Source organism: Aulostomus chinensis, chromosome 12 (genome assembly GCF_037954235.1).
Source record: "Aulostomus chinensis isolate RoL2024-O1b breed Wild chromosome 12, RoL_Achi_v1.0, whole genome shotgun sequence".
Lineage (NCBI taxonomy): Eukaryota > Metazoa > Chordata > Actinopteri > Syngnathiformes > Aulostomidae > Aulostomus > Aulostomus chinensis.
The window spans coordinates 7,332,135-7,348,562 of NC_141331.1; the positions used below are offsets into that span (position 1 = coordinate 7,332,135).

At 42.3% G+C, this 16,428-nt stretch overlaps 1 protein-coding gene across 4 annotated transcripts in view; it reads right to left on the reverse strand.

Annotated features, from left to right (window-relative positions):
- epha6 (eph receptor A6) overlaps window positions 1-16,428 on the reverse strand; it is a 169,964-nt gene that overhangs the window by 56,812 nt on the left and 96,724 nt on the right. For all 4 annotated transcript variants that reach the window (XM_086219849.1, XM_086219848.1, XM_086219847.1 and 1 more), the window contains exon 5: window positions 11,924-12,259. In XM_086219849.1, coding sequence (XP_086075975.1) covers window positions 11,924-12,259 — 336 coding nt within the window. The remainder of the gene's footprint in view (window positions 1-11,923; window positions 12,260-16,428) is intronic.

Sequence of the window (16,428 nt, forward strand, 5' to 3'; positions counted from 1 at the left end):
ACACTTGACGAGGTTCACAGTAGTTCTGAGAAGAAAGTCTAACTGCGTAAACAACACTTAATACAGAAACTGCCATGGCCTTTCACACTGCAAAGTGTAGAGACACTCACTTCCTCTCAGGCAACACTTTCATGGTGTAATTTGGGCCTTTCATCTCATAGTTCACGTCACCGACGGCTGCACCTCAAGCACAACCGACCAGGTTTGAAGCCCAACATGCACATTTTCTCATGAAAAAGACAAAGTTGCAACACCGAATCCAGTTTAAATAAATAAAATAGATTCTGACATACATTTTGTTCAGTGTTAACTGATGAACTACCGCCACTTTAAAGCCTTTTTGACAGTTTTCATTTGCATGCATTACGAATTGGTTTATGACCTGATTATTATACACTGACAGGCAGGCAATATGTAATGTGGGGTTAAAGCAAAAAAACTCTCACAACATTATTCATGTTTGACTCTCCAGTAATAAATAAACAGATTAATAAATAAATTGCACAGTCTGGATTAACCTCATCCTCTCTTGATGTCTTTGGACTGTGGGAGGAAGCTGGAGTACCAGAGAGAACCCACGGAGGAACAGGGAGAACATGGAGACTCCACACAGAAAGATCCCGTGCCCGAACCGGGACTCCAACCCAGAACCTTCTTGCTGTGAGGCCACAGTGCTGACCACTGCACCACCGTGCCGCCAATTATTTCTGAATGTTTGGGAAAATTTTTGTTACCAAGTTTGTGCAATCACTAGCCCTGGTGTGCTAAAGAGAATAATTATGTTGAAGAGAACTTTGTCCTTGCAATATTTCACTTTCAATGAACTAATAAAAATGAAAACATGACAGTAGTTCCTAATAAATCAATTTTACAATTCATTAGGTTAATATTCTCCTCAACTGTCTTCTTCTAAACAAACACTTTCTGCATTTCTGGAAGCATTGTCTTTATTCAGGACTTGGTCAGTCTGGACCATATATGTTAAATGTGAAACTTTGGCCAATATTGGTATAATTGGCATGTAGTCAGTGTGTGTATAATGTGAATTCCCTGGATATTACCTGCAATCTACTGTATTTATTCCAGTATTATTTGTTGCTTCAGTAAACGATTTTCACTGGAAACACAATGGCTGTAATAGTGTCTGGAATTTATTTTTTCCACCGGACTACTGGCAACCTCCAAAACTACAGCGCCCCTGCTGTGACAAAGCATCACATACTGCACCAGCATTAACCAAACACCGAGCTGCAGACACGCTGCCACTTTTGACCTGCAGAGCTCCAGGAGGGGAGCTTCACCTGCTCCTAATCGACTTCTATTGCTAGTGGATGGAGAGAAGCTGCAGGGGAGCAGCAGTTTTTGTGGCTTTACAACCTGAATCTCACTAGCAGAGGACAGGCTTCCTGGAGGTGGACAATCTCTGAGCCAGGTCTGAGTGCACAGCCCATCACACACTGCTGCAGTAAAATCCCAGCTTTTCTAGAGGGAGTCTGGAACAGAGGACTGACAGGAAACATTTGTGTCTGACATTGTCACAGAGGACTCTGCAAGAGAACCGAGCTGATCTGTTCACATCATTTTTTGATGACCGATGTGTCATGTTTCTTATTATTGAGACTTCACTCGAGGCAGAAAAACTTTAGACTCCAGATTGGGTCTGAACCGTCATGATAGCTCTAAAAAGGTCTGGCCTATTGCTGTCACTGAAATGAACAAACACACACACCCCCTCTGCTGTAACATCTTCAATTCAAATTAGGATCAGAAACACTTTACCACCCCCAATGGTGTAACTGATCACTCAGCTGCTTGGAGACAATCCAGTTCCGAGTGCTGATCCTACCAGTCCAGACAAAAATAATCAGACGAGCAGAAAAAATACAAAACATTTCCCACATTTGAACAAGATGGCAAATTACTGGCAGGATTAAAGATGAACTTTCCCCGCTTCAATAAAAAATAGATGGCAGCAGATAGAAACAAGGCAAACAAGCCAGACATTAGGAGTTAAATGAAAAAAGGCCTTTGGTCCCACTGTTATAGATGCCAAACAGCTGTCACATGACACTAAAATATGAAGAAATGTGGGGTCTGGACTTTGAATTATTAATAGCAATAATACAAACATGGGCTGAATATAAAAGTATTGCAAGCAATAAAAGATGAGGGAGAGACACGAAGAGATGGACCCAGGGAGAAAAAGAGACAGATAAGGCAAATCTTTTGGACAAATCCTCCGGTAGATCGTCGCACACGCAGGTGGTGAGGGGGCTGTCAAATATATATTAATCCCATCCTATTGCTTCCCCCGTATCCCCTCCTACCATTGACATAATGTGTGTCTGCGCCTGTGTGTGTGAGGGAGAGAGGATGACCCTGCCTGAAAAATCACATTCACAGCAACACAAAGCAATGACACTAAATATTCCTTGGACACATCTTTACATTCACGCATGGTATTTGGTAATTGAGGTTCCCCGGCGGTGATCTCCCCGGGCGCGGGTACCAAGGGCGGGTGTTCCTGACCGAGAGGCAGATAAATCAAGTGTTAATAAGCCAGCAAATATAGAGGGTGTATTTACGACCGCTCACTCTGCAAGGCCAGTGGACCAGCTGTGGCCACACACACACACACACACACACACACACACACACACACACACACACACACACACACACACACACACACACACACACACACACACGCATGCAAACACACACACACGAATGCATGCACGTATGCACACAAATAACTGTAGAGTATATCAAGGCATACAAAAACCTTCTATTTTCCGATAATGTGGTATATTCAGCATTTTTCATCAGCGCCTGCTTTCTTCTGTAAACCTATAATAGGGGAAGGATTTTAGGTGATACACTGCCACCCCCCCCCCCCCCCACACACACACACACACTGAATCAGAGTTAATATCTTTGTGGGTTAGTCTTCATTGAGATTCTGTTGTTAATTTTCCTTCCCTGGATCCCTTACCCTAGCCTTAACGATTACAGCAGAAAGCTGAACCCTGGCCCTCACCATAACCTCATTAAGCTCAACCCTAAAACCAAGTCTGAACCCTCAAACTGACACTAAACAGCTATTTGCAATTGTGAGGTTCAGCATTTTAGTCCCGCAAAGCCTATCGGACCCCACAAGTAACGCCAAGTTTTCGGGCCCCACAAATGTAGTTGAACAAACACAAACACGGCTGGAGCGCAGCACAGCAGAGAAGAGTATTGATTAATCCACAGGGAGTCACCTTACCCCTCCACCCACCCCGATCACAGCCCCAAGGCCCCCGGTCATTCCACTCGGCCAATTTGTGCGACCGTTATTATCAGTGTTTGTCCGACAGAGAGCTTTGGTCTCGGAGCACGGACACAAGGCTTTATGATGCCTCGCCTAATAAACATCATTGTGATTTTCCCAGGCTTGTAATTAAGTGTGCGGCTAATTTGTCATAGTTAGTTAGAGTGTGGCGCGATGCCGGGAAAGTGCTGTGTGGGAGGGGGTGTGGTGGCTGAGAAGGCCAGGAGTATAGTACACACTATTCATTTATAGCCACCTCTGCCGAGCCACAACAGAGAGCCTTTCCCTTCAACACAGGATGACTTTGTGCACAGGGAGTTTGACAAGTATGTTCTTTGAGACCCAGTAAAACACACAACTATTTACACCACAGCCTTAACAACTTCAGATTTTGGATTAAATAAGAAGAAACATTATCTGCAGCTTCATTAACTCACCATGGGCCCATTCATGCCTCATGTCATACGCATTATGAACTAAAACTATCAATCACCAACAGATAAATGTGCAAAACTTCATTTAAAAGCAGCAGAGTTCAAATAAATCTACTTTCCCTGATGTCATCTTAATGTATTCTTCACTAGGAAATTTGATCCAGGGAGTTTGATTTAATTTTCTTTCCTTTAATAGTCTCTTTCTCAGTATGTCATCGCATCATGACATGTGTGAATGTTATACATATTTATCAACACGTTCTAAATCCCGGCTCTTCAAATGTAGCTGCTCGCTGTGTTTGTGTTTCACTTCGACAAGCATATCACCTTCCAATAGGAAATAAATCAGTCTTCAAAACTAATTTTGTTTTATGATGTTTCAACACTGTGCTATGATTGAGGTCCGTTAGGTTAATGGTAAGATCTGAAGTGAATCTGTAAAAGCCAGCGCGTCGCGTCACACTTCAATCATGAGGAGGCAGCATATTATCAACAAGTTGGTGTGTCGACCCCTAACGCCTTGTTTCCATACACAGATGTCTGCTGTCTGTAATTTGGTATAATAGACAGAATATGCCTGGGAAGGTGACAGAAATATCTGCTGATTAGCCCGGGGCGAGAGGCTGATTTCATCTGTTTTTCATCACCTACATTTGTGGAATGTCTGTGTGGAACACTTCAGAGGGAGCACAGGCCACTTATTCAGCTTGCCGCTAGCTGATTAGCTTGTCTTTGCTAGCTTACCATGAACTCGATGGGGAAAAGCTCATTTTCTTTCAACAGGTAAAATACCAGAGCAAAAAATGAATAGGAGGAGGAGGAGCTTCAAAGACAGATTACAGAGGTTCCTCTATGAATGAAGACATTTCAAAGCATGTTTACAGATTTAGGGGCAAAAAAAGTTTGAATTTATGAGTTGATTTATGTTTTAACACACACACACACACACACAAACACACACACACACACACATACATATATACACACACACACACACACACATATATCATTAACACTTGTAGATTTGTTTTCCAGTGATTGCCAATTTTACAATTTTCTTCCTTGAACATGTTTTTTTTTATGTGGCTCCAGTGGTGAAAAGAGTCTTGACTCACGTTAATGGGAGCAGTGGGCAGCCACCAGTGCCTTGTTCAGGGTCAGTCCATGATGGTGGAGGGAACCAGAGGACTCGGTGAAAAGCCCAAACAGTCAGGAGGAGAACATGCCAACAGAAAAGACCTTGTACAGCCAAGGCCATGACGGAATTTACAGCTGAACCGCGTGATTTGTGAAAGGGCTTTCAGCATTTGCCGCCACCATGATGAATGTGAGGCGTGCTTTTGGCTCATAAGACCTGCCTGAACAGCATCTGCCTCCTATTCAGTTCAATTAAAGAGTCATTCTTACTTTTACAGTCCTAAATGGTGCACTTATCTATTCCAAATTGTCTTATTTGGAAACTAAAGACCCGCAATTCAAGAACAGAACATGAGCCTTTGTGCCATTATGGCTTTTTTTTTTTTTTTTTTGCACATTAGCATGAATAAAAATAAAAAGCAGAAAACAAACAGCAAAGATCAACTTTTGGCCATAAAACATTCTTCTGATGTAGAATTAATCCAACGAATGTCCAACAACATGTGGGATTCATGAGCAGTGAGAATGTTGGGTGAGAAGGAGGATGACATAGCATGTGGGCGGAAACTAGAGGAGGCGCTATCATGGGATTTAAAGAGTTACAGTGCGTCACTGTTCGTTCGAGCGAATGAGGCCAGCCTGACAAGTATATCTGGAAGACAAGATCTCAGCATAAAAACACCAATGGTTTCATGTTGTGTGTATTAGTTTTGTTTTCGACTGTACTCATTCCAACCACATACGCCAGACCTGACGCACACAGGTCCACCCATCCATTAGTTGATCCATGACGAGGGCTTCCACGCCTCTAACGAACCATCTCCCACCAACTTTCAACGCAGTGAGAACCTTTGTGCCATCCACAGTGCTGTGACCCTTTAAAATATTTTACATTAACACAGACAATATCATACACCACTGATAAAAAAAACACACAATACATTCAGCCATAAAGTGTAGATAAGATTGGCTGCCACTGTCTGGGGGACCTGAGCTATCTACACCAACATAACCTCATTTTCTGAGAGATCATCCTTCTTATTAATCTCACACCATTTAACTGTACACGTGCGTGGCGTTTTAATCTTGCGCTTGCGGTGTAAGCACATTCTCAAATCAGTTGATGAAATTTCTGATGATGCAACACGCTGGCATATCTGTGTGGTTTTCTGGAGAAGGTGGCTGACATGGAAATGAAAAGGCAAAGTTAGTTTGTGTCAAATCCCTATTGAGAGAAATATGTAAGACGTAATATTCTGAAGTTAGACGTGTGAAATATATTCTCTTCACTGTGGAGACAAGGAAACCATTTGGCAGCATTTTTGTTTTGAGCATTGTGCGCTTTCATCCTGTTTCGCTGAGATAATAACATCCCACATAACCACAAACAATACGATATACATTCAACCCCGCAGTCATTCACGCTGTAATGTGTTCACAACCAGATAAGGGCACTCTCATATCAGCTATCACTGAGGATGCATTTCTACATCTGCCTGCAGGTGAGGAAATCCAATGGAAATTATCTGGACACTTGCAGTCATTTAAAGTCAATGAGCACTAGCAAGCTTCTCCTACCACATTTCATATCAGGACGCATGTTTGTTAGCTTTACCCACTGGCTCTTCATCTACAAAAGAGTGTCTGATTAGAGTCTGGAGTCACTGCACCGATGTGTCGCTGTGCTGCAACTGAGAAGCCAATCTCTCTTTGATTGCTTTTAGTGACATACACAATTAGCCAGCTGCTTCCCGTGATTAAAGCAACTTTATTCCTCTTCCTCTTCTTCTTCCTCTCATCTTTTTGCCTTCACCCACCTGTCCATCCCCTCTCAGGACTTATACATCAGTTTCCATTCAGCATATAAATAGAGTGACATAGTGGTTGCATAAACATACATTATACTTTCAAACTAAATAAATACAGTACATCGAAGCGCGCGCGTGCACACACACACACACACACACACACACACACACACACACACACACACACACACTTGCAAATCCAGCACGTGTGCCTGATTTGTCCGGCAATCCGTCTCATCCTGAGTCACACATTCCGCCATGTAGTAATAGTAACTTTTCAAGTTGCACTGAAAGTGGTTGCAGCTTTAAATCTGAATCTAAAATCTAGTCATCTTTCATGTTATAACATAGAGAAGGTTAAGCACAACCCTTGGCTCCATTAATGTAGGCAATGACCATTGACTGTGCTAAGCTAACTAGCAGTCAGCCAGTGTCTCAGCTCACTAACACACCTACACGGGAGGGGGGGGGGGGGGGGGGGGGGGTATTGAGCTTCTTGGAAGATGGCAAATAAATGTATTTCTCAAAAAAATGTGTCATGTTTCTTGAAAGTAGTTCCCCATCCTGGAGCTTGAGTTTCAATGATCTACTTGCACATTGCTATGGAGAGTGTATTTCCAGCTGCTTAAGTGGCCAGACGAGTGTCTGCACCATTTCCTGTTTTTACCATCCACCCACATTTCATGTCATCTAATTTACCCTTTTTTTTTTAATCCTGCCACTCTGTTTCTGCTCTCGTAATCCTTTCCTCACTAAATCATCTCCCCATCCTTGCTTCTCAATCTCTATCCTCCTGCTTTTTTTCTCCAAAACATCTTGTTCCTCCATGCCACTTGTCTCCTGCTGCACGCAGTCAAACATCGTCTCTTTCCATGCATGTTTATTCTCAACAAGCCCATGTCTCATTCTCTCAGGCGTACACCCTCATTTCACTTCTTCTCTCGCCACTTAACCTTTCACATCCTCATCCAACTGTCACTTGTCCTCCAGCTGCCTCTGGCTCCTTCCCTTTTATCCTGACCCATGGATCCACATCATGAAGGCACCCAGGGTTCCCTGTAGCAACAGAACTTAAGTGTCTAGTGCTCAGGTGAATGCTGCTTTTTAGCAAGTGTGCAGATGGTGTTATGGGAAACCATGGGTTTGCTTAATGTACCTTAGCTTTAATTGTTGAGCCACCATGTAGTGGAGTCAAAAGAGGAGGAGATTGTTTTTACCTGGAAAAAATATCTTTTGTGGCTGTTTTCTGTCCTAAATTGACAATGAATTAGCAAACTTCTGGTGCAAACTTCAAGAGCTACATATGCAAACACGATATCACCCGACTCCTCTCTTCTCTTTCTCAAAATATGAAGAGATTTACTGGAGGCAAAGACACCGCAAGGCTGATAATCCTTGTGCTTTATCTCAAATTCTCAGTGCATGTATATGTGTTATAAAAACTAATGCTTGTGCATACAAATGAGTCCCAAATATTGAAATGTTATGCCTGACAGGAAATGATCACAGGCCTATAGTTTCTGATATTTCTGCGTGCGTGTGTGTGTGTATGTGCGCGTGTATTCCCAATGCAGCCCATCATAGACGCAGCAAATCATACACAAACCTCACTGGCACAAAGTGTTTACCAAAAGGCCCATCTGCATTTTAATGACGAAGTCTCATTCATCTATGGCTTCTGCACATTATCACAGGAGACTCTTGATATTCCTCTCAACACACAGAAATTCTCATAGCTATCTCTTTTCTGCTGATGGGAACGCTATGTTAATAGTGTTTTCCCTACACCTTTCCAAACAAGCTCATCTCTGAGCTTTACAGCTCAGTGTCTTGGGAAGCGTATGTGCAAAATTATTTGGATGAACGCATGTCAGTGCCAAACTGAAAACTGCAGCATGAAAGTTCTGCTATACCTGAGAGGGTTCGCATTTTTGAATTTGAACACACAGCAAAACCTTTTTAAATACGGCTACAAGTTTACATCACCGTGTTGCAGTTTTGCGTTTTTCAGGACTGTAAGATATGATGAAGCACTACAGGTATAGGAAATTGGCATTGGTGAACCATTCATAATTATTATGATGGTAAAAATAAACATCCTATACTGAAGGCGTTTTTGTGGCTTGGCAAATGCAGGTTTCACAGAGCTGCACATTTATTAAGTATCTTCTTGTAATAACTGCTCTTATACCACCACAGCAGCAAAATAGAAAACTACAATTATTACAGTCAGCTACTGTGTCATTTGTCACGTGTAGTTATATTTGTCTCGTCTACTCCTACCTTATGACTTTTATATCACCGCTGTTAAATGAAACACAAGACCCCATTCCCATGTTTTTGGGAACAAGTGATTCATAAAGACCTTGGAGTCAAGCCAATTTTGAGCGACAATATTATAAAATGACAGTTATTTAATGTGTTTGACAGCGTTATGAAGATGATCTCCACAGGGTAAATACAAGCCTGGGATGTGACTCAAGTCTCAAGAGCTGTGGCAGGAACACAGCAGGGAATGGAAGTTACAGAGGGATAGTTTGAGTACAGAAAGACTAGCTTAGTGTTATCTGAAAGATTAAAAAAAGAAACAGTTTATTTGTGTGCGTTTTAAAATTTTTACAGAAAAGGAAATACAACGCTCTTCATGATGCTTTTACAGAACATGTGGGGTGACAAGGACATGCTGAAGTTGTGTCAAACAAGGATGACAACACATTCCCACTTTCACACTCTGCACCAACATGTTAGCAGTGACTGCTTTGACCAGTATGACTGGGATATAGGAAAATAATGAATGTTTTCAGAAAGTTACTGTGACGGCTTTCCTGGTAGCAACAAAAAATATCTTTTTACAGACGGCTGTTGTGTGGTTTCCAGTTTCAGCAATCTTGCTCAGTACTGGAAAGATTCCAATAATTGCGAAGCTTCAAAATACCAGAATTATTACAGCTGTGTTACCCTGGCTAATAACATTACCTCTGCGAAAATATGTACTCTTGTTCTGCAACTTGTTGGAGATCCAGATCTATCATATGATGACAAATCTATTTTATCAAAGCCAAACTTTTCATTAATTTGCCAGGTTTTGACCATTTGCCAGGTTCCGCCTGCTTTTCAGAGGTAAAATACATTTATGCCATCAGTCTGCATATGACTAGCAAGTTCCACGAATCTGCATCTTCCCTTGAGCATCTTAAAAAGCTCACGCTGAGTATATTTGTAATGAAATGGTTCTTGTGTACAGCCTAGGGAACAGCCGTGACTCTGCATTGAACTGGGGAATCCTAATGAAATAAAAAGGCTGGGTGAAACACTGTGTTACCTGTAAAGACTAGAAAAGTCCCCAGCGACACAGAATAATGCATTTAATGTGTTGTGTCTGTATGAGGAAATGTGTTTTTTTCCCTGACTCCCATGACAACTCAGGGATGGAGGGAATAGAAGGGAGAACAAAAATGGGAGAATGAAAACAACAGAAACAAGAAACAGAGAGATGGAGAGAGAGAGAGAAAGTGTGTGAAGGCAGACAAAATCAACAGAAAGACAGAGTGAATAGGGAGGAGACACGGAGGAGGGAGAGCACAGAAAAAAGTGTTTGCAAAACACAAATTAAAAGCATAAGCATTTTACAGGCCAAACCATCTCCCAGAGGAAGCATGGGCCTTCCAGCATAAAAACCTTATTTGGAGCAAGTAGGTATACAGAGCCCTCCCTTTGTCTCCTGCCATCATCTACTGCAGCGATTCACGGTACAAATAGCAATAATGGAAAGAAAAGACCGCATCAAAGCCCAGATGACAGTCGTGAAATACCAGAACTTCTCATTTGAAAACACTCAGAGAGCACAGAGCTCCTTCTACCCTCCAAAATACCTCAGTAAGGTAGTGTGAAACAGGTTCCCATCATCAGACTCGGTACGAATGAACAAGTACGCATCAGAAGATGGTGAAATAAGACAGCAGTGTAGAGGACGAGTTGTCTTGGTCATCTATAATCATGGAGGAGAAGACCTTTGAGAAATTACCTTCAGCTGCAATTTTGTCTTTCTGTCCAGCTAGTATTGGTCATGTCCCATGCTGTCTGGAGACACAGACAAATTTTGGGATTTGGGAAGTAGCAGGAACAGGTGGTTAGTTATGTGGGTCACTTCATCACAGCTTAGTCATTAAAACAAAAAACAAAACAGTGTCCGTCCTTGGTTCTGCACATATTCTCCGTAAAAATCGCCTCCAGAAAGTGTATTTATTTTTTTTAATTGACAGCTATTTTCAAAGTCTGCAGTTTCCATCCATCTTCACAAAATGTTCATCAAGGTATGCTGGTTAAAAATTGTGCAACAATAATTGAGTCATGACAAGTTATGCAAACGGGTGAGTTGCAGAAGTACTACAGGAAAGGCTCGCCTTCTCTAAAAGAACCATAAAATCTCTTTCTTCTGGCTCATCAAATTCTCTCCCCAAATTTGGCTAGAAATTCCCTGCACGTGCAAAACCGACAAACAAACTCGCGACCAGAAAATAAAAACACTGAGCATTCTTCTTCAGAGAGAGCAGCAACAAATCAAAAAAAGTGCCCTTCATGTATTCCCAGTAAAAACTAATGATGTGTTCCCCGCAACAGCGTCCAGGCAGTCCATCAGATCTCACTAAAACATGATTAGTGTCGGAGCTATCCTGCTAATCTAACACAAATATGAGGCTAAAAAACATGACCTGCTGGACTCAGAGTCGTCACTGCGCAAAGCCACACTATTGATTGATGAAACTTGACTGCATGTTTAAATCACATCAGGTCGTCTCTCGCTTCTGTCTCCACCCTGGCAGGCTGGCAACAAACCACCACATATACAGCCAGCTCATACAGATAATTCATCTTCTGAATTAGCGATAATTAATTGATTCATCATGCAATTAATAGCCTATCAGAGTGTGATGCCACACTTCAGGCTGTGTAATGGAACAGCTGCTCTTGTCTTCAGAAAATAACAAACTGATCTTCAACACGTTGGAGCACGCATTAAAGCACATGTAGCACCATAAAACTTGAAAGCAAAACTGTTGTACAGGTACTTTTTAAAGTAAGTAAAGGTTCATGAAAAAAGCCTGCTGAAGACAATAATTTTGTACACTATAATCTCTCTCATAGTGTACATAAATTGCATATTTTGTCTGTAACACTTCATCTTTTGCATGTTGCAATTAAAGCATTAAATTTAAAAAGTTCAAACTTACCGCCCTGATCCGTGCTGACGGTGATGAATGCCACCTGGCGAGGAAAGGAGCTCAGGTCTGACACACCGTTGAGCGATTCGATCTCAAAGGTATAGTTGGCGTGCGCTGAGAAGTCCATGACAGTGACTGTGGCGTTGGTCAAGCCTAAAGGTCGTGGCAGGAAACGTAGATCCTCCTCACAAAGTTGGCAATGGTCTGGCTCGGGGCCGCAGCGTTTGCACTGGACGTTGTATGTCAGGTCCCGTCGGCCACCGGAGTCGCTGGGAGGCGACCATTCCAGCATCAGACATGTGTCATTGAGGTTAAAATTCAGGTTACGCGGAGGAGACGGAGGACCTGTCAGAAAAAGAGAGATTTCACACAAAATGCATTTTTAGGAAGCAGAGGAAAGGGTCCAATTAAAACTTGTTCTTCATCAATCTGTGGAATATGACAGTAAATGCTGATGTAAACTGGAAGACTGTCATGATTTGATCTTGAGGGAATTTCTAATCAATGAAAGGAACTATAAGTCCAAAAATGTATCATCTTGATGAAGCGACAGAACATTTTGGACATTTTAATCACATCATATCATCAAGGCATTGGAGCAGGGGAACCCAAACCTTAACAGTGGTCGGCCAAAACCAAAATTAATGGGAGACAAAGGACCAAAAGTGAACACACATTGTACAGATAACATGCAAAATGGTACTAAGATCCCATGTTCTCTAACAAATATCACTGAATCTTTTACATATTTTAACTTAAACTTATCACAAACTCTTCATATATGAAGAGGTTTTGTTGTTGTGGGTTTAACCTCACAAGAATAACATAGAAACAATGAATTAAAGTATGCGGCGGCACGGTGGTGCAGTGGTCAGCACTGTCCCCTCACAGCAAGAAGGCTCTGGGTTCAAGCCCCTGCTGGAGCACAGGATTTTTCTGTGTGAGTCTGCATGTTCTCCCTGTTCCTGTGTGGGTTCTCTCTGGTACTCCAGCTTCCTCCCTCAGTCCAAAGACATCAAGAGGGGACGAGGCTGATTGATACTCTAAATTGACTGTAGGTGTGACTGTGAGTGTGAATGGTTGTCTGTCTCTATGTGTTGGCCCTGCGATGGACGTGCAACCTGTCCAGGGTGAACCCCGCCTCTCGCCTGAAGGCTGCTGGGATAGGCCCCAGTAACCAAGCTAACCCATTACTAACCCAGGAGAAAGAACCCGCTATGCCTTAATTGCTTCTGTGATCAGTGGTGAATGTAACACAAGTACTATGAAAAGATTAGGACCTAACATTGAGTCTTGAGGAATACCGTTGCTGAACTCTAATATTCCAACTAATATATGACAGCATCCCACGCTATAAAACTGCATACCTGCTGAACTACGTCAGTCTTCATGAAGCTTTGTACTCTTTTGCAGTAAACATTATTTCACCTCCCTCACATTTCACTCCCGTAAGGTTTCTTTGTGCTCCCTGGATGTGAGTGTCTAGGAAAGTGTTGTGCTGTAGCCAGCTGTCAACAGGGTGGAGTTAAAAGGCTGGAGGGATTTGAACACTCCGATGCTGCCAAGCTCACTGTCTGTCTAGACAATAGGATGTTTCCCTATCCTTCGCCGCCGCGCCATCCCTCTGCCTTCCCACCTTTGCTGAAAATCTCTGAAGACAGCAAAGCTCCTCCTCCACTTCTGTCAGCATATGTCCATTCTCTCTCTCTCTCTCTTTATCTCCCTCTGCCTTTATCAGCCATCATCGCACCTCCTCTATTCTCCCCATCAAGGAGAATCCACCCACATCCCCTCCTGCAGAGCAACCCTGCTGCCATCAATCAGCCTCTATTCTCCTCTAGGGGGAGATTGGTATCAGTATCCACCTTCCTTTCTCTCTTCACTGTCTACTCCAGCCAGCCTTTACATTTTCACCCCGCCTCTGTCTCTTCTTGTGACACACGCGCTTTCCTCCTCTTAACTTTAGTCTTTCATCTTCATTTGTTTCTTTTACCAGGCAAACAGTTTATGGTTTGGCTCACAAGCTCTTCATTAAAATGCATTAGGTAAGTGAACACATACTTCCCCCAACTTATGACAATAGTCTATTGCTTTTAGTGTGCTGGCTTGTCAAACACCCACACAAGGCTCTACACAGTGCTTTTGTATGTGCCAGGTGCAAATGTGGCCTTGAAGATTCCAAATGTGCTTTAGACTGGAAGATGGTTACACAACTAACAACTGTTGAAAGGCCCTCAAACAAGAAGGACAGACTCGGTGCCATTCATTTATTTTCTGTTCTATTCTTCTTCCTGTTCGTCTACTTAGTCCAGAGTCTTCAATTTTGGACGGAAACAAAAATTCAAGTTCATCTCTTTTCTATATTATGCTGTTACTGTGGTAGACATTTTCACACATGTTTTTATCACGTGGTTTCAAATTCTTGCATGGCTCAGAAGTACAGTAGAGTGGCCCTCTAGCAACAGAAGGGTCGCTGGTTTGATCCTCACTTCCCCTGGTGACCGTGTCCAAGTATCCTTGAGCAACATACTGAACCCCTAATGGCTCCTGATGGCTCTGCGATGGACTGGTGACCCATCCAGCGTGAACCCCGCCTCTCATCCAATGTCAGCTGGGATAGACTCAGCCCTCCTGCGACCCTTAACAGATAAGCGGTATAGAAAATGATGGATGGATGGGTTTTAAATTGATTGTGACACTGATGTCAGCGTGCTTTTTGTTTCTGAATATTTATGTATTTCTGATGAAACCATGGTCACCAAAAAAATACGTGTGTGTGTGTGTGTGTGTGATTGTGTGTGTGTGTGTGAGCGATTGTGTGTGTGTGTGTGTGAGTGATTGTGTGATGATCCAAAATGTCTGTGCCATTGTTAAGCCTCTTCTTTAACAAGGTAATGTTAAGTCTTTGAGAAAAAAAAAAAGTCTTGGGGCTGCAGTGCATCATGGGACTGACGATAGAGAAGGCGTTTTCTTTGGATGCTACATCAAGCACAAACTCCTCAAATGTTTGAATTTTTCGACAGGAAGAGAGGAGGATTTAGCGCAAATATTGCGGTGCTGATTTTTTGGCATAAATTTGGCATATGTTTTTCATTTCATGGGACCTAGTGTTTGGTCGCCGTAGTTCCCACTAGCTACAAGCTCAATATACATATCTGACTTTTTCATGAGAACTGAGACACCTATTTATGAGCACTTGAAAGGAGGACCACACTTTTTGGATAAATCGGTGGGGATGGGTGGCTATTGTAGCTCTTTGTTCGTAAAAGACTGACTTGTTGCATGAAAAAAAACAAACTTGCAGGTGTAAATATATTGGTTTACATTAACAGAATCCACATATTGAATCTAAATTTAGAGGTGAAACATTGCACTGTGAAGATTTCCTCTGTAAGCGTTGCATCTTGCAACTCACAATATCCCTACATTTACTAGTCTTATGAGACAAATCCATTTTTCCACCCGGGAAAGCTCCCAGAGATGGCCCCCGTCTATCTCAGTGACAGCTAAATGGATTTTTAATTAAAGGAGAATAAGTCTGGTTAAACTGTAATTTAATGCAAATATGAAGTTGTAATTGCAGTCGGTGAATCATCAGTGAAGACTAGGGAGCCGAACCACAGGCATGTAATTCATTCTCTAATGTACAGTTTCACACCAGATAAGAGGTGAGGGACCACCGAGGTGATTCATAGGGGTGGATGCTACGTTGTAGAAATCCCTGAAGTCATCTCACACTTAGTGAAGTTTAAAAAGTCAATAAATATCAATATCTTAATGTCTCAGTATGTCCATAATACTCTTTCTCATCTTTTTTCATCTCATCAAAAACTTGTTGATGTCTAAACTCCATATAACCTAAAGGGGGGGGGGGATTGCTAAAAATGGCTAAAAAAAATGTATCCTCAAAGTAAGCTGAAAGCCATTTAAACTGTGTGGAGTAAATCTGTTTTGGTCTCATTTGAAAGGGGGTCACTCTGTGTTTTTGGGGGGGGGGGGGTTGAATCGTTGGTGCTTCTGGCACTGATTAGAAGTCAGAATGCAGGAAAACTGAAGGTTTATATGCTCGCCCGTTTTCTTAAAAAAAAAAAAAGCAGCCTGAGCTCAACAGAGCTAGGTGGTCTTAGCTGGAGCACAAAATGGGGCCACAGCATCAAGCTATCTTGGTTCATAGTTTGTCAACGTATCATAGAAAATGAGTATTTCACTCGTTTTTGTCCCAGGGGAGGTCCAGGCATCTCCAAGTCTGGCAGGTTCGCAGAGAACTGTTGATTGCTTCAAATTCCATCAATCAATAGTCAGTGGATTAGGATTAAGACTTAATCTAGGACCAGATATGGCAATGTAACTAGAATGTTTCTGAGCGATTGGTCACAAGATCTGTAGCTGTCGAATGGTGTGCAGTATGTGTAGATACATAAAAGTGGAAGGTTGGTGAACAGTCTGGACATCCCTCATGCAGAACGTTGCAAATAGCTGTCACATTCTCGACTGTGCAGTGCGCCAATAACTCT